Genomic DNA, 25,211 nt, shown 5'->3' with positions numbered 1-25,211 from the left:
TGGCTCACAACCATCACAATAAGAGGGATCTGATGCCCTCTTCTGGTGAGTCTGAAGTCTGCTACAATGTACTCATAGACATAAAATAAATCTTTTAAAAAAATGACAGGAAAATTGACTCCAAAATGACAACTAGGAGCATTGTGGGATAATTGATTACTACTTCCTTGTTTAAAATTTGAGGCACTTTCTAGGAAGATAAGTATTTGAGACACGGATTCATACAGCTGCACGTCATGGGTGGTTGCAGGATAAATATTAACTTGATAACATGTTCTTTCTAGGCTGTCTCACGGACCTAGTACTACAGGCATCTTCAGCCAGTTTCCTGCCTCCTAGCAGCCACATTTGAAGTATTGTCGGAAGATCTGACCTCCCGCCTCTTGTCTTTTCCCATGATTCCTTCCGCACTAGTTTCCCGTGAACCCGAGGACTTCAAACAGCCATACTACAGGCCCAGGGAAGGCAACCCGCCCCATTAGTTATTATTGGCCAGTCATGGTTAGTCCCGTCCTACATGCTCAGGAAGAGGCGTTTGATTGGTTACGAGCGTGGCCGGAATCTGACGTATTAGGGGGCGTGGCTCAGGCTCAGCTTTCCACCCCCGTACAGCAGCACCATGTACCGCGCACTCCGTCTCCTCGCGCGCTCGCGTCGCCTCCTGCGGGTTCCGTCCGCCGGTGCTGCAGTGTCTGGGGAAGCGACCACCCTCCCGCGGTGTGCTCCGAACGTCGCGCGAATGGTGAGCGGGCATCTCGGGACCCGGCCTCCCCGGGGTGACCTTCACGTCAGAGTGTCCCGGGTGTCCCCGCGGGCCGCGCCTGGGCTCGGCGCCGGCCAGCACGCTCACCATCCGCCCCGGACGCGGCCTCCAGCCGAGTGTGTTGGGGCTGCGGGCAGCGCTGAGGGACGCGCTCCTTCCTGCTGGGGAGCCTGAGTGTCAGGGCAGACCTGCCCAATGCCTGAGCTTGCAGAGGCCTTCGGTCCAGGACACCTTCTCTGGGAAAGAGCGTGCACGGAGGCAGAGGGTGGGGGATGCCGGGGTGCAGGAGTAGCCCGAGGAAAGGGGAAGCCCCTTCCTTGTCCAGATCGCAAGCCCTGCTGGCTGGACACAGACAGGATGCTCCCCTAGGCTAGGGTCTGGCTTCTTGGTCCACCAGGGTGCTCTTTCCTGCTTTCAGGCCCTCGAAGTGGATGAAGCCAGTGTGTCTTCTGAACGGAAAGGCTTTGCTTCTTACTAACTTGACTATTTAGCTTGTGAGGTTACATGTGTTCTCTCTCACAACTGGGTGTAAAACTCCGAAATCCATAAATGTGGACCTAGGAACATAAGTACTCGGAAGCATGCCTGAGCAGATTGGATAGGACCGAACAATTGCCCTAACCAAGATTTTGTATTCAGAAAGACAGCTAAAGGAACTTAAGGGGCCAGGTCCAAGGTATGGCATGCTTCGTTAAGCCCCTGTACTGTTTAGAGTTCTTTAGAAAACGAAAAATGCGAGTGTGTATGTACTGTTAGGAAAAGTTTGAGAAATGAATAGTTAGGAAGACCACTCCGAAGTGTAGCATGTCTTCTGTAGTGTGGGGTGTGATTTCAAGTCCTACTGCTGCGTTCAGGCTTTGTCCAGTTTCTACATGTAAAGCTGAGATAATTACAGAGGCTCAGCAAGATAGAACTTGGGGAAAACACTGTGCTTCTTAATTAGACCTCCTTTAGTGTCCTTAAAAGGGCCAAGACGTTCTCTCAACTTCTAGACGCTTGAATGACAACTCTGTACCGTCTTGGGGCTTGGGAGATGACACCAGTGAAGAATCCATCAGGTGGTTCACACCCACCTGTAACATCAGCTTTAGGGGACCTGTAACACACTCTTAATAACCTCGACATATGCGTGTGTGCAAACATACATACACACACACACATATGCACCCATGCACACACAGACACACACTAACATAAATCTTGGAAAGAAGCTATGAAGTCCAGGTTGCTTAAAGTTCCTGGAACTTTGCTCTGGTGATTTTAATGCATTCTAAAATCTCTTTTAAAAAGACTGGGTTTCTTTTTGTTTTAAAGCTTGTTTAGGGGAACAGGAAAATGGAATGAATCTATCATGGCAAATATGAAAATAGCAGTTTCTTGCTTAGGGTTATAGTGTCAGAAAATAGGATCAGTATACTTTTCTTTTTCCATGGTTCCAAGGACATTTCTTGCCCTTTAGCCCCCTTGTAATTTCCAGCAAGCCTGCTGATTTTGTTAAAAGTTGTTCTCTAGTATTGAGAAATTCACATGACCCTGGAAGCCCTGTTATTTAAAAGGACACTTAAGAGTTCACCTGAAGTGCGTCATGTGGAGGTATGACGCATTGTTGACGACTTCTCTGCTTGGGGCCATGTAAATATGATGGTTCATTTATGCTTAGAATGCAGAGGCTGTTGGCAAAGATTACACAAAGGGCTGTCGAGATGGTTCTGAGGGTCAGAGTCTCTGCTCTACAACGTAGGGAAGGAAGGTTTGATTCACAATTCCCGGGTGCAGTACTACATGGCAGGGCCGGCATGACAGCAGGAGCTTGAGGTAACTGGACACACTGAGTGTGAACACACTGGGTACACAGTCAGGAAGCAGAGAGAGCATCACTGACACTCAGATTGCTTTATAACTTAAAAAAATTTTTTTTTTAGTTTTTAAATTAAAAATATAGCTATAATTTCCCCTTCCCTTGCCTTCCTCCCATGTACCAATCCCCTTGCTCTATGTCAAAATCATGTCTTTTTCTTAATGGTTAGTGTGTGTGCATATGAGTGTGTGTTAGTTAATTTTCTGTTGTGATAAAACACCATGACCAAGGCAACTTATAGAAGGAAGGGCTTAATTTAGAAGCAGAGAGAGCAAACTCAAAATGTTAATAGCCTTTAGGCTCTCCAGTGACATACTTTGTCAGCAGGGCCACACTTCCTCAGCCTTCCTAAACAGGACCATTATCTGGGTACCAAGCATCCATATGCCTGAGACTATGGGAGACATCTTGTTCAAAGGACCACAGTATATAAATGCCTGTCTGTACAAGTGACACAGTGGAGTGTTGCTCATGTACGTATGATTTCAGGACTGAGCACTTGGCAGTGGATATCCACTGCAGCACACATAGGATGCTGCCACTTACACAGTGGTGGTCCACACAGCTTAGATGTCTTCTTTATTCTGATCTAGATGAGCCATCCTGGGCAGGCCCAGAGGCTTGTTTACTTGGTGATCAATCCTGTTCAGGTGACAGTATTAGTCATAACACCTGAGGTTAAAGGTAGGAAATAGAATTTTGGAAGAGTTTGTTATACGCTGAGATGGTATAGTATTTGCTTTTGTTTTACGCTGGATATGCTTTTAAAGATAGACAGGATGCTTTTGACGTGTCTGCCAAGGTTGTGATTTTAGCTACCGTTTACCTTTCTGCAGCTTAATTATAAAATGTGGGTATGAAAGTCCTAGATTCACCTCCATCTCTTCTGTTCTAGGTTAGTGGTGCTGTGGCGTGGACCCACAGTTTCCAGTGTGCTGGGCAAGAGCTCAGCCATTAAGGTTCCTCTCCAAGGAATTAAATTCCATTGGGAAGTATATTTCCTTTAAGATTTAAAGCTGAAGCACATGACTAAAAGGAATCATGTCAAGTAACTTTTTTATTCTACACACTATGGTAACTTACTTAGAAGAAATATTGATATTTAGTGATGACATTTTAGTAATTTTGAGTACATAGATCATAAAAATTTAGAACTTGAAATGTAATTTTGTAAAGTACAGATAAGAGCTGTTCTCCCTGGGAGCTAGCATCCTGGTATTCTCTAAGAAGCTAAGGAAGAAAAGAAGGGCCATTTTACTGTTTTGAGCTAAAGCTTACTTTAACATAAGGATGCCTTTTTTTAAGGGTATCTGAGACAAAGGTTGTGGCAGTCGCTTACTTGTGCATCTCCCATTTAAAAGCTCAGCTGTTGGTTTACAGGGTGGGAAACAAGTTGGTGAATGGTAGTGGTCATGTGATTGAACTCTGGGAGAAAACCCTTACTGCACTTGACAGGACAGGGTATCACTCAAGGACTTGGGGCTACCTGGAAATAGCTGTCTGTTCCTTGGCTTTAGGAAGTGAGGATAGAAAAGAGCCTACCCAGAGACTGACTGACACACCAGAGTGTCAGCCCAGCCTCTCTCTCTTGTTATTTGGGTGATTTTCTGGTTGTTAGTCTTTTTTTTTTTAAAGATTTATTTTTATTTTACACTGTCAATGACTTCAGACAAGCCAGAAGAAAGCATCAGATCCCATTACAGATGGTTGTGAGCCACCATGTGGTTGCTGGGAATTGAACTCAGGGCCTCTGGAAGAGCAGTCAGTGCTTTTAACCCTTGAGCCATCTCTCCAGTCCCCTGGTTGTTAGTCTTTTAGTTAGTCCTTTAATGTTGGACTTCTGAGGGCCTTGTAAGATCAAATGAGGCAATGTATAAAAAATAATATATATAAATATATAAATATGCTGCTTCCTCCTGTCCAGGGTCAGTCCCTATACATCTAAATGCTTAGGACCTGGGTAGGTGACAGTTTTTTCTCTTCACACAGCCATAAAGCCACTGTGATGTAAAACATTTTTGTGACTGTTTTTAATCTTAGGAGAAAACCACAAGTTAACTTTTCCTTCTCAGTTGACTGTATACTAAAGCAATTACTTAGGTATTATAAAATGTTTTTGAAACTATTTGATTATATTTAGTTTTTAATAATGCAAGATACACACACACATTCCATGTGCAAAGATCAGAAAGTGACATCGTGGATTTTTTTATTGTTCTCTGTCATATCTCTTAAGAAAGGGTGTCTTGAACTGGAGAGATGGCTCAGTCATTAAAGGCTAGATTCACAACCAAAAATACAAGAAATGGTGTTTCATGGAACCTGTGTTTGCGTTAGATTGGCAAGTCAGTGGTCTGGGTCTCCCTGGTTCTGCTGTCCCAGTGCTGAAGTGACTGGCATGTGCAGCCACATGTACTCTAGCTCACCCATGTCCTCATACTCCAGCATGCATATACTAAAGTTCTCAGTGTCACTCTGAAGCCTCCTGAATGAACACATTGTATAAATATACAATTTTTAGTGTTTCGTGGGTTTCTATAGGGTTATAAAATATTTCTTGACAGGGGAAATGATTATTTTAACTACAAAATCCCCCAAAACACCCTTCCCCCAAATAGTGATAGAGATCACGTAATATTTCAGAAATATCCTGCTAAGATTATTCAGGTATTAAATATTAATCACTTATGGCTCAACTCAATATTGTATATGTATTAAGTTTTATATTAAAATATATCACCATATGTTACTTGTTGAGCACTTGCTAATTTTTTTTTTTTAAGTGGTGCACTTGATAGAAACTTAGCTACTCTAGAACCAGGAGCCTTGGGTCCGTGCTCTTGCATTCGGTGACCGTTGATTTTGGCTCCTGAGTCTCAAAGACCAGCATGCGTGCATTTGTGCTGATGTTTCTAGAGACTCCATAGCTTTCCTCAGATTCTGAAATGGTTCCATCACGGCAGAAGATGAAGTGACTTAGCCCATCTCGTCCCTCATCTTTACCTTAGTTGGCAGGGGAGAAAGGCTGACTTGTAGACGCTCCAATGTCTGATAAGAGGTGGTTGTCTGTCTCCAGCCTGCGCCGTCCATGTTAGTACTGTTCAAGCATAGTGACAGGTGGGCTACTGTAACTTTCATTTTTTCAAAACCTACTTTTAATGATGGTTCTTAAATACTTTAACCTCCCTTCTAGCTCACCATCCCCCGGGGGAGTGGAATGTTTAGAAGGTTCTTTGCCGCAGATCCTATCTGCATTGTGAGGAAATCAGCAGTTCAGCCCATAGGTCAGCAGTGGGCAGCTCAGTCTACTGGCAGACAGTTCATGGCTATACCAGCAGTCCATTTCGGTAGTGTTGGGATAGCAGCAGTGGTGGCATGACCTAGCAGGAACTGCCTGGCTTCAGCCGAATTGGCAGGAGTCAGCCAGGACACATTTGGATCAGCAGGGACACCAGGAGAAGTTCTCGGTTGGTTGGTTGTGCCTCTTTCAAGATCAGTGCAGACGCAATAAGCAAGCCCCAAGTACCTCTCACAGTCCATCGAGTCCTATTTATACTTCCTCCAAACGTCACGTGTCCTCCACATTTCTTGCCTCAGCACATGTGTCTGACTTAGCAGAACTCCACATGCATCTGTCTCAGCTGACATCACTGCCAATCAGCCCGAGTGCAGAAATGGCAAGAAACTGCAGCACATCTTGGGAAGTTTTTGGTGCGTTTCTCTCTATGGCGTCTCGACAAATGCAGCTCAACTATGCAATGTAAGACAGACCAATACATGCCTATCATTAGCAGAGAATCCTTCACTACGTGTCCTTAAACGTGCTTGCTTTAGTAGAATATCCTTTCACCTGTGTCTGCTTCAGGAAAACACTCCTTTAGGTGTCTGCCCCAATAAAGCCCCATATGACACAATTGACTTTCCAAAGAACTGTTAAGTTTCCACTTTAGACTAGTTTTTAGCTTTGATTAAGTAGGTTTAAAAATCTCAAAGTGGTCTTACATGTCTCAGAAGATTCCAGCAAAATAAACTTTGAGTTCTGAATTGGTCAAATCTTGACTACTAATAGGCATATTCTTTCTTTTTTTGTTCTCTTTTTCCTTCTTTCTTTTTCTTTCTTTTTTTTCTTTTTTCTTTCTTTCAGAGACTTTGTATGTTTATAATCTGGGCAGTATGTGAACTGTACAAGCTGTGCCAGAATTTATACATATGAATGTTAAATTATTTGAAGGAGAACTATAAGCAGGGACTAGATTGACAGTCAAGATGGGATTTTATGTTTTTATGATACTTACTATTTTATTTTTTCCTTAAAGCTGGTCAGAGTTTGTTTGCTTTCATTCTGGATTCCCTTTTAAGCTAAAATGATGTCTTCTTTGTCTTTAGGCAAGCCAAAATTCCTTCCGTGTAGAGTTCGACACCTTTGGTGAATTGAAGGTTCCAACCGATAAGTATTATGGTGCTCAGACCGTAAGATCTACGATGAACTTTAAGATTGGAGGTGCTACGGAACGTATGCCAGTAAGTGGCTTTGTGGAGATGTTAGCTTAGAACTAGGCTGTGCTCACACAAATCATATTTTGTAAATATTTTACAAAATTAAAATGTAAAGTTATGGGAAAATGAGCTTTCTATGTAGTGAATTTAAAATACTATTATTTTCAAACAAGGTTTAGAATACTTTGGATTTTAGCTGTTTTATTAAATAGTTTGCTAGTGGGCCTTATTAGGGTTCTCTAAAGGAGTAGAAGAGAGAGAGAGAGACAGACAGACAGACATAGAGAGACACACATAGAGAGGGAGTGAGCACGTGTATGTATGGGATGCATCAGAGCCGCTTACAGACTGTGACCTGGGCAGTCAACAGTAGCTGTCTCCCAGTGTAAAGGCCGAGGAGCTGATAGTCTTCCACCCCCAGCACTGAACGTCTCAGCAGTCCTGGTCTGCTGCTGCCGGAGTCCCAGGGAATTTCTAGAGAGCTGCTGCTCTTCAGTCTACATTGTAATCCCAAAGAAGTAGGTTCTAATAACCAGTGAAGGAATGTCTCAGCACAGGATGGGTCAGCGTGGCCAGCAAGAGCGAAAGCAGGCAAAAAGGGAAAGCTTCCTTCTTCCTGGCTCCACGTGGTCAGCCACCAGAGGTGTAGTGCAGATTCAGGGTAGGTTTTCCCACCTCAGATGATCCGTCAAGAAAATCCTCCAGTGTGCCCAGCTGCTTAGGTTCTAGTTCCAAAAGTGATCAGGATGACAACCAGGATGGACAGTTTAAAGGTGGTTTTGTTGTTGTTGTTGTTGTTTGTTTTTTGTTTTGGTGTTGGGGTTTCTAGGATTTCACAGTTGGTACACATTTTTGTTTCAATACTCAATTTTTTTTCCCACTGAATTAAAGCCCCAGTTTTCATTGTACTTTTTATTGGGGTTCAGTTTCCAGAAGACTACATCACACAAATACATCAGACTACTAATATCTACAGCATGTGTGACTGTTGGTTTGATGCATAATGTTATGAGACAATTCTACCGCATTCCCTTAAATCTGAGCTGCCATGAGTTAGATGATGTGCCAGTGTGTAGAACATTAAGGGAGGAAGCAGCTGGAGTTAGTTGTGATATGTCACTGATGGGAGGGTACGTCTTGATTTCAGAGATGCTCAGGCACAAAGTGCTGGTGAAGTACATCTTACCCTTCAGGAGCTCAGCTGGGGTACAGAGATGGTCAGCGCAGGGCACAGGTCGGCCTGGAAGGAACCAGGCTCCGTTTACTGAGATGCTGTGTACCAGTTATCTTCTCTGGATCCCTTTTATCCTGAATACTTTATATCCTAAATACATTTTAACTTACTTGTAGGCCTCTAAACTGAACCCTGAGTAACTTCTAGATGGCAGCAGAATTTTAAAGGAAATCTCTTTGTCAACATTGCCACTAATGTGCTTGACAAGGGTTAACAGAGGGTCTGACTACGTATTTGGGTGGCAAAGGTAGTGGCTGAGCCCCAGATAGTCTCCTGGTTCGGCTTCTGGGAATAAGGAGGTGATCCCAGCCGAGCGTGAGTGTGGGAGCACAGCAGCTGCTGCTTTGGAGACTGGGCAGCCATGTCTGGATTCTGCGTCTGGACTGTGACACCTGAGCCATCAGATTTGTCACTGAGTTTTTTTAAATATGAGAAAGGCCGTATACTTTGAGCTAAGTATGACTAGATCCAAGTGTTTGTACCTCAGTTCTAAAGGAAAATTAACCCCTTATTATCATGGATGTCTATACGTAATCTTGGAAGGGGATAGAGGTGATGAGACTGAACTTCTCAGTGAGTAATTTAAGAATGTCTTGACTCCCTTCCTTCTTTGGTACCCTGTGCTTTCTTATCTTGTTGGATAATGAAACTTTCTCTTCCATGACCCCTATGACCCCCTTCTCATTTGTATGGCTTTGTCAACACTAGGCTCAGTCACCCATCCAAATGGCTATGGTTATGATTCAAATCCCTGCCTGTTTTCATGTTGAAAAACTAGCTAGGTGTAGTTGTTCTCACCTTACCTGACATCTCAGCCCTTTTGTGGTTGTTTTGAAGTCAGGCTTAAAATGCAGCATCTCTAAGGGGAAATGGTTGAATACTATTTATTTTAATACATAATGCATAAAATAAATTCAGTACTTTATAGTATGCATTCATGAAGCACAGTTACTATTATTGTCTTTATATGAACATATCTGTGTGTATATATGTCTTTGGTTATAGATATGTGTACATATATTCAAGCCTCACTTTTTTTTTTCTGTTCTATTGATTCATTGTACACAGAAGCAAGTTTTCTCTGATTTCTAAACTTCTGAGGTTTTAGAACCTTGGTACCATTTTTGCATCTGCATAAAATGACAGGTTTTCATGCTTATCTAAAATTGCAGGTTTAAGGTGTTTTTCTGATTAATTTTAGATCCCAGTCATTCAAGCTTTCGGCATCTTGAAGCGAGCTGCTGCTGAAGTAAACCAGGAGTATGGTCTCGATCCAAAGATTGCTAGTGCAATAATGAAGGCCGCAGATGAGGTAGGAGCTGATAATCATGCTTACACAATGGCACCGAAGCTCTGAGGTTCTCTGTGCGCTGATTAGCTCTGTCGGCGGGAGGGCACCAGAGCTAATGAGTTTCAGGGTAGTGTGACAGCTTTATCGTTATTACTCAGTGCTCGAAACATCTTGGGATGACATTTCTGGGTAATTTTACATCTTTTTAAGTCTCTTCACTTTTTAAGTCTCTGGTGATTTATATCGTTTTAAGAAAAAAACTGAAAAAGATGGTTTGAACTTAGGTTTTTATCTTACGAATAAATGATGGCCTTTTAAACTAGTTGATTATTTGTTTGTACTTCTCAAGAATGTAATCTCCTTAGGGCTGCCTGGAGGAAGTAGTCAGAGATGAGTTGAAACATTGTATTTAAAGTGTTACCTTTATAACGTGCAGTTAATCTTAGTTGTCAGTAATAGAAATTAGTTCCTAAAGTTTGGCATAGAACAGAACCAGAGCTGGGACAGAGGAACGTTTTTAAAACATATTCTATGGTCTTAAATTTGAAAGTTTAAAAAAAGGAAATGGACAGAAAATGGTCTCTCTATCTACCATCTGTCCCCAGCAGACATAGTAGAATCTATAGACACCCAGGTTCCGTTTTTGAACTATGTCATAAAGTCTGTGCACTCCCTGTCATGTGATTTGAGCTTTCTTGCTTACTTGTGATAGCTCGTACAAGCTGCTAGTATAAATGCCGTGTAACAGTACATGTAAGTATAAGATGTGCATGCTTAGTACAAGCACAGCATTTAAAAAATGTGAGGGGTTGGTTCTGTGAAGGTGGAACCCACAGTTCTGGGAGCCCTTCCTAAATACAGCCCAGCACCGAGGAGACGGAAGCAGGTGCTGCCGGGCCAGGGAGTGGTGCTGGCTCTGTGATGGAGCGTCACTGCTCTTCATGCTCCAGGCAGGTGACTAGCGGTTATGTTAGAGCTGGAAAAGGAGACAGCGTTCCAAGTTAGCGGAGCTCTCAGATACCTTCTGATCTTCTAAGTTAATCACTTTATAGTGAGGCGAAGTATTGTGTTAGGAAGCCTGCACTTTAGAGCTACCACATACATTGAGACCTCCAAGGGGCAGTGGGATTGGTTAGTGGGTAAAGGTTCCTGCTTCATAAGCCCAAAGACCCCAAGCTTGATTTCGAGCCCTTGGCTCATTATCGTGCTGACTGTGGCAGTAACATCTGTTAGCTGCACCTGCTGTGCAACAGCGGTAAGTGTGTCTGAGGCCTCACACTAGCAGCCTCCCAGGTGCTCCTCCACTGCAGCACGCGGCACAGGCAGACAAGGAAAGTGGCTTCCATTCGGCTGTTATCTGAGGCCAGGGGATTGTCGTCATTCAGAATATGCAAAGTTTCATTATTCAAAGTATCTATAATTGGAAAAAGTGATGCCACAGATATTGAGGATTGTGCCACAGCTGCCTTTAACTGTCTTGAAGCCATTAGCAAGCCACTTAGCGTGTGGAACAACCAACATCGCTAAGATAGTTCTGTAAGCAGGGCTTTGCTCAATCATGGTTGATTTTTACTAAACAAATACCCAGTTTTGCTTATTTTAAAAAGACTTACTGTTAATTTTTTCTCTCCTGCAGGTAGCTGAAGGTAAATTAAATGATCACTTTCCTCTGGTGGTTTGGCAGACTGGATCAGGAACCCAGACAAACATGAATGTAAATGAAGTCATTAGCAACAGAGCAATTGAAATGTTAGGAGGTGAACTTGGCAGCAAGAAGCCTGTGCACCCCAATGATCATGTTAACAAAAGCCAGGTAGGTGCGGGCGCTCTGCCTCGTCGGGATAGACTGACAAGCGTAGGGGAGACTGTGCTCGTAAGTCCAGCCTCTGCTCCGCTAGAGAAGACTTAGGGATCATGCCTGCTTTCAAACGTCATAAAGCAATCTCTGTTCGGACAGCTTGGTTTTGAGGTTGTGTATGTTTTTATTGTTTTAATTATTTAAAACATTCCTTACTTCAAAATGATGTTGTAAAGATAATCTAGTCTTTATTCCCGTAATGCTAATGCCTTTTATAACTGGCTTCGCTTACCGGGAGTAAGAAGCTGTTCTCGGCACAGTGATCTTAAACAGGCTTCTTTTAGGGGTTCCCAGTTTTCCTTCTGAGTGTTCCCTTTGACATTTCGGGTTCCTGAAGTGTGGACAGGTTGTGGCTATATAGTCTGTAACCATAGCATTGCCTTCACATGGTGTGTAGACGGAGGCTGTGCCGTTTCAGGGGTGCTGCCCTGTAAGTGAGAGAGAGGCCCTTCCCATGGCTGCCTGACGTGCTGTGGTGATACTGGACTTCATCACTGGTTGTAAGGTGGCCCTGCTAGGTGTCACCACCCACCGTTGTGTAACGTTTGCAACCTTGTATTTGTCACATCTTGATCTATGCCTGGCATGATGTTGGGGCATCATTCTAGAAGAAAGGTAGAAGAAATTTCTTGGTATGCATTAGATTCACCGCAGAAGTTACCAGAGAGGCCTTGAGTCCAGAAATAATTTCCACTGAAAAGGAGAGAATGTTTGTCAGGGTCTTCCCGGTGACTGACTGCTGGGTATTTTGTTGTTTTCTGCTGTTTGTAGTCTGCAGTGCCAGGTTTGGACTCCAGGGCCAGTGTGCCAGGCAGCTCTTCTGCCCCTGAGCACTGCTCTACTGTCTTAATAACAGTTTTCAGTCTTCCTTCCTTAAATGTTTTTACGTTTGGTTTTTTTGAAATAGGGTTTCTCTCTACAGGCCTGGCTGTCCTGAACTAGCTCTGTAGACCAGGCTGACCGTGAACTCAGAGACCCGCCTGCCTCTGCTTCTGAGTGCTGGGAGTAAAGGTGTGGGCCACCGCTCGCTCCCCCCCCCCCCCCCCCAGTTTTCCTTCTTTTTTTTTTTCTTTTTTTTTAAAGGTTTATTTATTATATGTAAGTACACTGTAGCTGTCTTCAGACACACCAGAAGAGGGCATCAGATCTCATTACGGATGGTTGTGAGCCACTATGTAGTTGCTGGGATTTGAACTCAGGACCTTAGGAAGAGTAGTCAGTGCTCTTAGCCACTGAGCCATCTCTCCAGAGCCGGTTTTCCTTCTTTTAACATTTATTAATGGGAGTTTTTCTATAAGGAAGCTTTGTTCTCCCATTCATTTCTATATTCATTGTGCTTTCCACTATAAATTCACAATGGCTTGCTGATTCTTCAGTTATAATCCTATATTTTGTTATTTATGATATTGAGATTGTCTGAGTTGGGAACCTTGCTCAGTTTGGCTTTTGTGTCCTTTAGGCATCCTTTAGGCTGTCTTTTCTTTTCTCTGAACCTTTATGTGTTGCCATGGTAAGATATCCATGCCCACTGTATGACATCCAAGCCTATCATATTTTTTCCTTGCTCCAGTCCTGGAAACAGCCTTTTATTTTATATTTTTTAAAGAAATTAGGACCTGGGTGCTGGGTCTAATACATTTTTAAGTATCAAAAGCAAAGGTTTTAATATACTTTATTTTATAGAGCACTTTAAAAACTCAATATTACTTTCAAATATGTTTTTTTAAGCATAATTTACAGTCTGAAGTCTGTTTTAGATTGGTGTAGTAGGAACGAGTAGTCAGAGACTGCATTGCTGGTTGGATTGAGGAGGTAGCTGCGTGAGTGCTTAGTGAAAGGACTGCTCCTTTCACTGTAAGTGCTTTGACAGTTGCCACAAGAAAGGTGAAATATGGCCATAACAAATGTGTATTTTAAAATCACATCGTGCCTTAAAAGTACAGGGACAGCCTTGTACACTGTACAGTGTACACTCCTGGTTGTCAATTTGCCTTTTTTGGCTTTCTGCCTCACAGAATTTTTCTCAAGTGTACTAAGTAAATCAGAGAATGGCTGGATTCTAGGACACATTGCTGCCTTCAGATGTGCTTGGTAATTAATGCCTTTGCCAACAGTCCTTGGACTTAGCATGCTTGGTTATAATATGTATTGTGTCCAGGCAGTTGTATATGAGATAGTCCTGAGTATGTTCCTTATAGGAAGCCAGATTGCTTTTCATTTCCCCCACTGTCCTATTATGTGCCATATGGACACTATTGAGTACATACTGGGTTTTGAATAGTCACTTAGTTGGTTATATTTGAGCTCCCCTCTTCTTACTTCTAACTTAACATCTTATGTTTCTTTTGAAAATCCCCTGCAGAGCTCGAATGACACCTTTCCCACAGCAATGCATATTGCTGCTGCAGTGGAAGTTCACAAGGTCCTGTTGCCAGGGTTACAGAAGCTCCATGATGCTCTCAGTGCAAAATCCAAAGAGTTTGCGCAGGTCATCAAAATTGGGCGAACTCACACGCAGGATGCTGTCCCTCTTACTCTTGGACAGGTAAGGGAGTTTAACTCATTTTGTTCATTCAGTTTAGGGATTGATACACATTATCAACATTTTCCCTCAAAATTGCCTTTAAAGTAAAGGCCAGGTATATCATCAGGCCAATGATAAATTTTCTGAATTAAGCATTTGGCAACTTTTCTCTCTCTCTTTCACTCTTTGTTTTTGTTTTGTCTTTGAGGCAGGGTTTCTTTGTGTAGGCCTGGCTGTCCTGGAACTCACTCTGTAGATCAGGTTGGCCTTGAACTCAGAGAGCTGTGTACCTCTGCCTCCTAGTGCTGGCATTAAAAGCATGCTTCACCATGCATGGCCAGTTGGCAACTTTTAATAGTACCCACATAAGGTGAGAGCATGCTGGCAGTGAGTGGGCTCAGTTGGGTTCTGAGTTCAAGTTCTGTTTTGCTGTAGACCAGGTATGTGACTGCGGAAAGTTACTTAGCTTCTCTGTGTCTCGGCTTTCTGGGTTGTGAGGCTGTGGTGAGTGAGCTGGTTGACAGAGTTTAGAACCGTGTCGGGTACATAGCTACCATCATCTTCATTAGTCTGTTATCACGATTGCCTCATTGGTCTCTCTTAGCCTAAATTAAGTAGTTATTTAATTAAAGCAAAATGTTAAAGTAATTAAGTGAGGCATATTTTACCCTCTAACAGGACAGCTTGTGAAGAGGTGTGACTGTTCAGGACAGCAGAAAGTATTTTTCCGTTTCTGTGTCATCAGCTGAAGGGAGATCTAATAATTGTATTGCAAAGAAACAAAAGAAAACTCACAAAAAGAGTTTTGTCTCCATTTACCATACAGCTTGGGAGGTAAAAGTGTATGTAGTTTATGTATCAGGAGATAGCCATCCATTGCCTAATACTGACTACTAGTCACTAAATAATAGAGTGATGAAAAGCCGGTGTGGTGGCGCACGCCTTTAATCACAGAAGTTGGGAGGCAGAGGCAGGCAGATTTCTGAGTTTGAGGCCAGCCTGGTCTACAAAGTGAGTTCCAGGACAGCAAGGGCTACACAGAGTAACCCTGTCTCAAAAAAAATAAAAATAAAAACAAACCCCCCCCCCCCAAAAAAAAACAAAACAAAATAGTGTGATGAAAACTAGTTGAGGGTGAGAACTTGATTGCTGCCTGCTTGGATCGACTCTTGTTGTTCTGTGGCAAACAGAAATAAAACTTCATTAGTTAGCAAACATTTTACGGAAGGAATGAAGAATACTTCAAAGGCTTAGCTAAAACATTGCCTTTTTCTGGCATTTTCTGTGTGTAATTTCTGTGTATTTAATCTGTTTCCCCTGGTTGTTAAGTTGTTTTGTTTTGTTTTTTTTTTTTTTTGCATGTTAAAAGCCACTATGCTAAAAATCATTTTGAGTCATGACTTAGTCTCTTGCATGATGTCATTATACTATTTATCATGACAGCAATTCTATTTTCTTTTTTACTTTATGAGAAACATGATTTTTAATTAGAATTGTCTTTTCAGGTTTTGCAACTTTCAAAATACATGCTCTAAGTGCATACAACTGTTATTTATGTGTGCACTCATATACACACATGCAATGGGGGAAAAAGGAGGGAGGGGGAGAGAGTGAGAAGAAGTTAGCATCTCATGAATTAGATCTACCTTTTCCAATGTTTTCTTTAGAATATACTGAAACCCTAATCCTAATCCAAAGTATTCCGTTTTTCAGTATTTTAGGTAGGGAAAAGATTTAGTTTATCTTGGCTTACTAGATAAGGCCAATTGTCAAATACAGAGAGGGTAAGGTTTTTGTCCCTGCATAGTTGTTAGTGGTTCACAATGCTGCAAATATGGTAGGAAGATTGATGGTTGCTTTAAAGTGTGGTGTGAGAAGTAATGTGCCTGCGGCTGCTGGCATTTGAGGGCACAGCGACGCTGGACCCCGCCCACCCCGCAGGCTGTTGTACTCCTTACTTCACGCTCAGGTCTTTGTAAAGTTGCTTCTTGGCTTCCCTCTCAGGTCTTTAAGCTAGAATTGTATAGAAGTATTTCTATTTTCTTTTTGTCTTTGGAGAATATTTAGTAATTTTTCTTTGGGCTACAGTCAGATGTGGGGGAGGGGATCAGCTCACTGGGTGGATTGTAGGTGGAGCAATAGTTCAGTGTAGTGGAGCTATTCTTAAAGGTTTATTTCATGTGTTCTTTGCTTGACTCTGTTGGGACGTTTGGTTATAAACTAAGCTACATGTTATTATTTGCCTTGTAGATTTGTAGCCCTTCCTCTTTATCACGTGAATGAATTAACATAATCTTCTGTTTAGTGCCATTAGAGTGCATTGTAGCTGATAGGAGTTTGTTCTTACAGTGATTTCTCTTCTCAGGAATTCAGTGGTTACGTTCAGCAAGTCCAGTATGCGATGGTGAGAATAAAAGCCGCCATGCCAAGAATCTACGAGCTCGCTGCTGGAGGCACTGCTGTGGGGACGGGGTTAAACACCAGGATCGGTTTCGCAGAAAAGGTGGCCGCAAAAGTAGCAGCACTCACAGGTTGGGGACCACATGCATTGCTACTCACGTTCTTCACATAGCTTATGCATCTTGTAGATATTTCTAGGCTGAATTCTTCTGAAATTAAGGAGTAACATGTTCCCATCAAACATGGCTTGTGTCCATGTCAGAAGTTAATAAAGTTTATCTTACTTTTAAGGCTTCCATATAAGAGTTCATGTTCATGCGTTTACATGTTTTGTTTGTTGTCTGCTAGCATTTAGTCCTTTCCCTTCAAAGCTGTGTTAAGTATTTTTCAAAGAAAGCAGAAACAGTTGACTGTTGAGAAACTTATCACATGATAAGTGCACTGATAGCTTGGTTTTTGCGTGTCATATTTCTTTGCTGTAATATCTTTAAATACTATCCCCCCCCCCGCTAGTACAGTATTGTTATTGTTATTAGAACCAGCTTGTCATGTCCAGAAAACTGATTAAGATGCTGATGCTACCATAAGGTTAGGGTAGTAATAAGTATATAATACATATCACAAGTATATTCAGTTTTTAAAATTTGTATATATATGTATACAATGTATTGGGTTTTCAGCCCTCATCTAATCCCCAAAAATGTCTCCCTCCCAACTTCAAGTTCACCCCCACAGTATGTATCCCCAAGTTTAATTTGTGCTGCCCATATATGGCTATGCATTGGTGTGGGATCATCACTGGGATATGAGCAATCCACTCAAAGAAAAGCGATTCTCCTTCCTCCAGCTGCGGATAGTTTCTCAGGCAGTACAGGGAGTGTTCTTCCCACGCAGTAGCTGGTTCTGTCCAGAGGACAGCACTTCATAGCTCTCCTGCCAGCTTCTAGCCAGCCATTCCTCCTGCCTTCTCTTCTGAGATGCCTTTGGGCCTTGGGGTCAGGATGATACAGATGGGTTTCTGTGGCTCACACTTATTCATTAGCTGAGGGTTTTTCTTTTTTCTTCCTTTTGTTTTTTGTTTTTTTGAGACAGGGTTTCTCTGTGTAGCCCTGGCTGTCCTGGAACTCACTTTGTAGACCAGGCTGGCCTCAAACTCAGAAATCCGCCTGTCTCTGCCTCCCGAGTGCTAAGATTAAAGGCGTGCGCCACCACTGCCCGGCTCACATTTTAATAGTCAGGAACTGTATTAGGATTTGGAGTACCCGGATCTCAGAATCTTTGCTTGGGGGATGGGTGGACTTGTGTCCTCAAGAGTAGATCAGAAGAGTAGACAGAAGATCAGAGTGTAGACAGAGGCAGACTGGATTTCACAGTTCTCATGCTTGCTCAAGAGCAGTCAGGCTTTGTAGGCATGTACTTCTTACAGAGCTCTGTTAGGAAGGAGGCCTTTGGGGAGGTCTTATTTGAGTATTAACATAGCTCGACTCTCAAGCGTTTTCCTCAAGTGGAAAGTTGCATTTATTTTTTATTGATTTATAGATTTGGATATGTAGATTTATTGATTTATAGTACTGGGAATCAAACTCAGCCAGAACGTTGCACACACTAAGCAAGCAGCGTCACTGAATTGCGCACCCACCTCTCTGTTCTAGTTTGCTTTGTGTGCTCTGGGCTTTGTTTAACTTGCTTAACATTGGCAGGCGTGTTTACTCTCCCTGTTTACCCTCGGCGCTCCTTCCTCCTGCAGGTTTGCCTTTTGTCACTGCCCCGAATAAGTTTGAAGCTCTGGCTGCTCATGATGCTCTGGTTGAGCTTAGTGGAGCCATGAACACTGCCGCCTGCAGTCTAATGAAGATAGCGAATGATATTCGCTTCCTGGGTTCTGGTCCTCGGTCAGGTTTGGGAGAGCTGATCTTGCCTGAAAACGAGCCAGGGAGCAGCATCATGCCAGGTCCGTATGCACATAGCTGATAAATGCGGGAGCAGGGCTTTGCAATCACAGGACATGTCTCTTCACTCACTGCCATCCTTGAAGCAGTGGGGATGTATGGGGAACACTGCTTTACAGTTCTTCTAGAACTTTTAGGAGTATCACCAGGTCAGGACATGAGTGGAGTTAGCAGCCTGGTGGAGTTCCATATTGGAGCTTCTGTGTGGTTGTATCCTTCAGCCTAAGCCGAGAGCCCCGCAGAGTGCAGCAGTCAGCCTGGGCTGCAGGAATATAAACCCTGCTGAAGTCTGTGTGTCATGCTTTGCCTCCGGCTCTGTCCTGTTAAGTCAGAGTGGCAAACACTAGAGCCTGGCCGGTGAATGGAGCTGGATGAACAGACGTTAGGGAGTGGCTAATGAGTTGACTTTAGTTGGAGAAATATCTTGATATTGGGTTCTACTCACTCAGCATTTTACTGGTGGCTTAGGGTAGACGAAGAACACTTGCTTATCAGTCAGCAGAGAGCAAAAGTTGAGGTGGCACATGTTGCAGAACAGAGTCAAGATTCACAAAGGCTCCTTTGGAGGCCAGTTGACCTATACTAAAACTGACAAAGTAATAATTTATTGTATAAATTTTTATATAGATTGTATATGCTAGATTTTAAACTATATATGTTATATATGTGCATAGACTGAAAGATCTCGATTTGCAATACTTTGTATTGATATATAATCAACTAGACATATAGTCTAGTTGATTGCAAATTCAATAATTGTTAAAAAGAAATGGAACCAAGTATGGTATGTACATGGTTAACCCTGGCACTTTGGTGACTGAGGCTAGAAGATTATAAATTCAAGGCCAACCTGGGTAATATAAATATTTCAGGCCTAACTAGGTAACTAAGCAAAACCATGTTTCCAAAAGAAAAGACAAATGGAAGAACATCACAGACAAAGGGCCAGTTGTCCAGTGCATTCTCTACAGAGACAGTGTGTGTGTGGCGCTTCTTAAGGAGCTCTGCTGCGCTGGAGCCTTGGGTACGTGGGCGGTAAATAGCGTTCCAGCGTAGAATCTCCCCATAGCAGCACGGCCTTCTCTGTGTAGACCTTATTTATTGGAGTTGTCATCTTTTTTCTTGGCTGCCACCCTCTTGAAGGGTAGAGTCTTGTCTTTCTAATTATGTATTTTGAGCCTGGTTGCCTAAATGCATACACAAGAATGAAAACCATAACAATGGGAACCTGTATTAGTTTTCCTTAAGTGAATCTGTGTGCCTATGCGTCCCCCTTTCTTTGATATTTTTTTTTGTCTGTGATATTGGGGATTGAACCCAGGGCCTCCCTCATGTTTGACAAGTATTTCTGTCTTTAAGTTGTATTCCTAGAATTCTTTATACTTTTCAAGTCAAGATCTCACTAAGTTGCCTAGGCTGGCCTTGACTCAGAAGCTCAGGTAGTCCTTGAACATGGAATATTTATGCCTCCACCTCTTAAGTGACTAAAATTGCAGCCTGTGCCTCAACTTTGCCTTATTTTATGCCTTTATTTAAAAACATTAGATTTCATTCTTTGACTAATATAAAAACAGTCTTAAGTCATATAGGAAACCATGATTATATTTGATGAGATTCTACACTGGTTTTCTCAAAGGAAAGGTGAACCCTACTCAGTGTGAAGCGATGACCATGGTTGCAGCCCAAGTCATGGGGAATCACGTTGCTGTTACCGTTGGAGGCAGCAATGGACATTTTGAACTGAATGTGTTTAAACCAATGATGGTAAGCCTTCAATTTAATTTTTAGCAGTTTTTGATTGAAGACCAATAGCCAGTGCTCTTGTCTTCCTTGAAGGTTTCTGGAGCTTCCACGGAAGCTAGCTGTGTAGTAGGTAATCTTAGTCCTACTGGAATAACCTGGCATATCGGGAGTTAGTCTACTCAGCTCAAGGGATTTGGTAGTCTGCTTTTTAGGTGGAATGAAGATGTGTGGAAGTAAGACAGGGGTTTCTTTGTCTTCTGCTGCCATTGATGCCAGCAGCTAGAATCAGTTCAAGTCTGTCTAGCACCTTCCTTAAAGCCCTGTCTCCTGCTCAGGCTGTTGCTTTGTGCCATCTTTCTTCAGATTTGGTTGCGAAAGCCTGACCCATTGTCACTTTCTCTTACGGTTTGATAACTGGTCCAGCCTCAGCCCCTTCACATACTTGCTCTGAGCTCTGTCATCTCCATCATCATTTCCTCCTTCTTCTGTCTCATCATCATCTTTCTTTCTCATCCATTCTCTTAGGGTACCATGTTGACCCTTTCTCTGTTTCTTTAGTGCTTTCCCTGTCCGCAGCAAAGCTTTTTTAAATTTATTTTTTGCCTTTTGCATATGGCTTGGAAACTGTCCTCCAAACTTCTCCTTTTTCCTTCATCATTCCAAATATGGAGCAAAATGGTGTCATCTTCTATGCAGGTTCCTGAGCTTCAGGTAGCCAAGCTGTGTCACTATTAAGTCCTTCATTCGTACAGTGCTCTATCTGAAATACACTAGAGGCTTATTTCTTACTGGTTTGTCGTATAAAGTCTAATTGATTAGAATACCCAAATAACTGTGAGTGTATTTTTTTAAGTTTCACTGTGGCTCACACAATTTTAGGTGCTCACAATAAAGCAATAAATGTGAAGTTTTTGGTTTTTGCATTCATGGCATGTATACCCTGCTAGGATTGGTCAATGAAAGACAGGCTGGAGTGAGCTTTAGATCTGTATCCTTTTGCATCCAGGCCAGGTGCCTGACATGTCCAGATGCAGAACAACTGCTTCTGCTATATTTTAATCCTTTCTTATGTTTTAAAAGTAATGCCACCTTACCCCTTCTTTATAAATATGAAGAAGGAAAAGAAAAGGTTTGGTGGAAACAGTCGTTCATGGCTTAAAGTAAAACCACTGCTTCAGAGCCTGAGAGAAGGATGGACATTGGGGTGGGGAGTAGACTCAACTGAGGAAAAAAAGGTTGGCTTTAATTAGAAAATCAAGATGAAATTTGATTTACAATTGAGTCATTTCAAATTAAGCTGTAACGTCTAGTTTCTGTTAGAGTCTATTGGTGGAAGTATTATTTTCTTCCAGACCTTTTTGAGTTTTAGACAGAGGTATACATGGGAAGTGTTGCTTAAAAGAAACAGGTATTAAATGTACCAGTTGGCTTTCTATGACCTTAAACATCATGTGATGTTATTTTAAAATGAACTGGACTGTTCTGTTAACCACAAAACCAGAGAATCCAAAAGTTAGCGCGCATCTCAGGACTCCGAGCTTCTGCTCTGCTTTCTCTTGCATAGAGGAGTCTTCATCCACTTCTGGCTATCGGCTTCTGTGACAAGCAGGATGACTGGATTGTGGATACAACAAATCTTGCCCGTTTAGCATGTTCTCCATGGGCTGTTTTATATTAGTCACTCACCAAGGGCTGTCTTGAGATACTTATCCACCAAGGGCTGTCTTGTGTTAATTGCACACACATCTTTTTTTTTTTTTTTCTTTAATCATTTTTAGATTTGTAACTTTGTGTCCTCAGAGTCTCCCTTTCTCACTTGTTTTCTGGGTATTATACTGCAGGATTGGTAGGAGTGGTGTACGGTTATGGAATTACATGTCCAGTATGGAACAGCAAATAATGCATGTCATTGGACAAAAGCAAAGCAAAGTGACCCGAGGCTCAGAAACGATTCTCTTTCCTCCTTCCCGTGCCTCTCCCATAGATTAAGAATGTGCTGCACTCAGCCAGGCTACTGGGAGATGCTTCAGTGTCCTTCACAGACAACTGTGTGGTCGGGATCCAGGCCAACACAGAGCGGATCAACAAGCTAATGAATGAGTCTTTAATGTTGGTCACAGCTCTTAATCCACATATAGGTAAGTTTGGAGGGTAATGCCATTTTGAAAACAGTTACTGAAAAGCTTAAAAAAAAGAAACCTTTAAAGTTTTTGAAAAAATCTCTGTGTGTGTGTGTGTGTCTGTCTGTCTGTCTATGTGTATCTGTGTGTCTGTATTGGATATCTATGTCTGTCTGTCTTCCCATGAGGTGCATGTGGAGGTCAGAGCTGAGCTTACAGGGATGGATCAGTTCTCTCCTTCCACCATGTGGGTCTGTGAGCTGGAACTCAGCAGCAGTCGTGTTGGAGAGCAGCCGGGCACACAAAGCATCTCAGCAGCCCTGATTTCATAGTCAGGACCTCGGATGCTGGTGTTTATGCCAACAGCTGGAGAGGGTGACCTGTAAGACCCTCCCTCGTTGGTAACGTCACTAGGTGGCACTGCCTGATCACCGATGATAGCAAATGGATTCATTTGTTTCTTCCTTCCTAGATGCCATGTAATATTTTGATTTTGTTTTATTCAATTCAAATATAGAATGTTACAAATTAAAAGGGAAAGATATATATTGGTGTTTATAGGGAAAGGTAAGAAAACTAAATGGTTTTTCTGAAACTATCTTTTGTGTTCCTAGTCTTTTCCTGATTTTAAGTGTTTTATGCAGACTTAGATTGCAGCTGACCACCACCACTGTCCATCCCATTAAGACATCTGCTCTGGCTTCCACGGGCTGTAGGCCATTGCTGTGGTCTGCTGCTGTGCAGGCCATCGCTGTGTAGATGGCATTGGGCTGCTTTAGAATGAGTAATGATACAATCTTGTATCATGATGCAGTTAACACTTTAGAATGTTCAATAATCCTGACCTTAGGGGGGCTGATATTATTCATGGTTTTATCTATCTATCTATCTATCTATCTATCTATCTATCTATCTATCTACCTACCTACCTACCTACCTACCTACCTACCTACCTATCTATTTTAGTTTTATAGAGTTGGTGAAACGATTTGACTCATTTAAAATTGTTACACACCAGCATTTAAGTCCGAAGGTCCAAAGCAACCCTAGAGGCTTGTGAGAGAAGTGCTTCACCTGACCTTCCTGTGTTGCCAACACTTGTAGGTTAGACGCCCTGTTCAAGCAGATGCCTGGGAAGCATCTTAGACTCTAGGACAGAGACACCCAAAGACCACGTCCCTGGCAAAAGTGCTTTATGATCTCGGCAAGAACCACCGCGCTGGCTGAGTGAGGCCTGGTCTGGGCTCTTAGTGGCTCTGTGATACACGAGGGTCGTACTGAGTACTGGTTTGTGTGGTGGGCAGGGACGCCTACGTTGTAGTCCTCATTCACACAAAAAGCACAGAAGACAGTTTGACCCAAGAGTTTAACGTGACCATTCTTTCTGCAAGTGACTCGGTTACTCCATGCCTGTGCCAGCACAGTGAACGTGCATAGGTTCAGCTAAGACTAAAGTGAAGCAGGCAGTTTGGTTGTGGTTGCAGCCAGACGTGTTCCAACCACACTGCACCACCTGGTTACCACATTGCCTCAGCAGGCCCCGCCCCCTTGGTCATAGTCCTCTGACTTTTAAGTTTACTTTGCCTCTGTCACTGACGTCATCGTCCTTGCCTTTGCCTTCTGTCAGTTTTCAATGTCAGAGCGACCTTGAGAATTTCTCGGTGCCAGCCGTCGTGTAAAAGCAGATGACTGTTGAAGTGAACCAGGGTCTCTGATGTTTTGCTTTTTGAGGCAGGGCTTGCTGTGTAGCCCAGGTTGAGACTCACTGTCATCCCCTGGATGCTAGGGTTACAGTGCATCGTCCTGCCTGGGTTGCCTGGCTTCCTTGGTGCCAATAGATATGTTGGCTAAAACTCTCCCCTCCTTATCCTTGTAATGCCTAAACCCTAAGCAGAAGCCAGGGAATGGCAGCCGGTGTGCTGGAGCACCGAGCAGAGCAGGGCTATGGGAACCATGGGAACTGGTTACCGCCGGTTACATAGCTGTCTGTTCCTACAACCTGCCGCAATGAACGTTTTAGTGCTGCCTTAGAAAGATAATTAATGGACAGCACAGCCAAGTGTGGATTTTATGCTGTGGTGCCTCTTCTCTTCTCTTCTCTTCTCTTCTCTTCTCTCTCTCTTTCTCTCTCTCTCTTTCTTCTTTTTAAATGTTTCTTTTAATTATTGGTCCATTTCAACAAATCTTGGATAAAATGAGGTATGCTTAAGTCTGTTTCTCAAGCAAATCAAGGTTGTATTCTATAGAAGACATGATAGTTATTGGCATGGTCACTTTATAGTTTTAAAATAGATTATGTTATGTAAGAGGCCTGTAACATCAGTATCAGTTGCTTTTTATTTTAGAAAAATTTCACTACTGATGTTTGTGTTGTGTGTCTTCCCTTCAGGGTATGACAAAGCAGCAAAGATTGCCAAGACCGCACACAAGAACGGATCAACCTTAAAGGAAACGGCTATTGAACTTGGCTATCTCACAGCAGAGCAGTTTGATGAGTGGGTGAAACCCAAGGATATGCTGGGTCCAAAGTGACTTCAATAAATTTATATTAAAATAAACTTAAGAAATTTACAAACAAGACCTTTTTAAAATTTAATTTAATTTTTTAACTTATTCACTTTATATCCCACTCACTGTCTCCCTCCCTGTCACTTATTTCCACAATCATCCCCCCACCCCCATCTCCCCTTCTTCTCTTTGCTGGTGGGGTCCCCCCTGGTATCCTCCCCACCCTGACACTTCAAGTCTGCGAGGCTAGGCACTTCCTCTCCCACGAAGGCCAGACAAGAAGGCCCAGCTAGAAGAACATATCCCACACACAGGCAACAGCTTTTGGGATAGCCCCCGCTCTAGTTGTTCAGAACCTACATGAAAACCAGGCTGCATGTTCTGCTATGTATGTGTGGGAAGCCTAGGTCCAGCCTGTGTATGTTCTTTTGTTGGTTTGGATTCTGAGAGTCCCAAGAGTCCAGGT

At 42.7% G+C, this 25,211-nt stretch overlaps 1 protein-coding gene across 1 annotated transcript; it reads left to right on the top strand.

The window, feature by feature from the left end:
• The first annotated feature begins 557 nt into the window (after nucleotides 1–557).
• Fh1 (fumarate hydratase 1) lies at nucleotides 558–24,815 on the top strand. The gene is made up of 10 exons (NM_010209.2): nucleotides 558–742; nucleotides 7,008–7,142; nucleotides 9,554–9,664; nucleotides 11,280–11,456; nucleotides 13,864–14,046; nucleotides 16,391–16,556; nucleotides 18,173–18,376; nucleotides 20,011–20,138; nucleotides 22,102–22,255; nucleotides 24,627–24,815. Exons 1-10 carry the CDS (start codon nucleotides 620–622, stop codon nucleotides 24,767–24,769), a joined length of 1,524 nt encoding a protein of 507 aa, NP_034339.2. The 5' UTR covers nucleotides 558–619; the 3' UTR covers nucleotides 24,770–24,815.
• Nucleotides 24,816–25,211: the final 396 nt, after the last annotated feature.

Source organism: Mus musculus, chromosome 1, assembly GCF_000001635.26.
Source record: "Mus musculus strain C57BL/6J chromosome 1, GRCm38.p6 C57BL/6J".
In the NCBI taxonomy this organism is placed as follows: Eukaryota; Metazoa; Chordata; class Mammalia; order Rodentia; family Muridae; genus Mus; species Mus musculus.
This window is presented reverse-complemented; position numbering and strand designations above follow the sequence as displayed.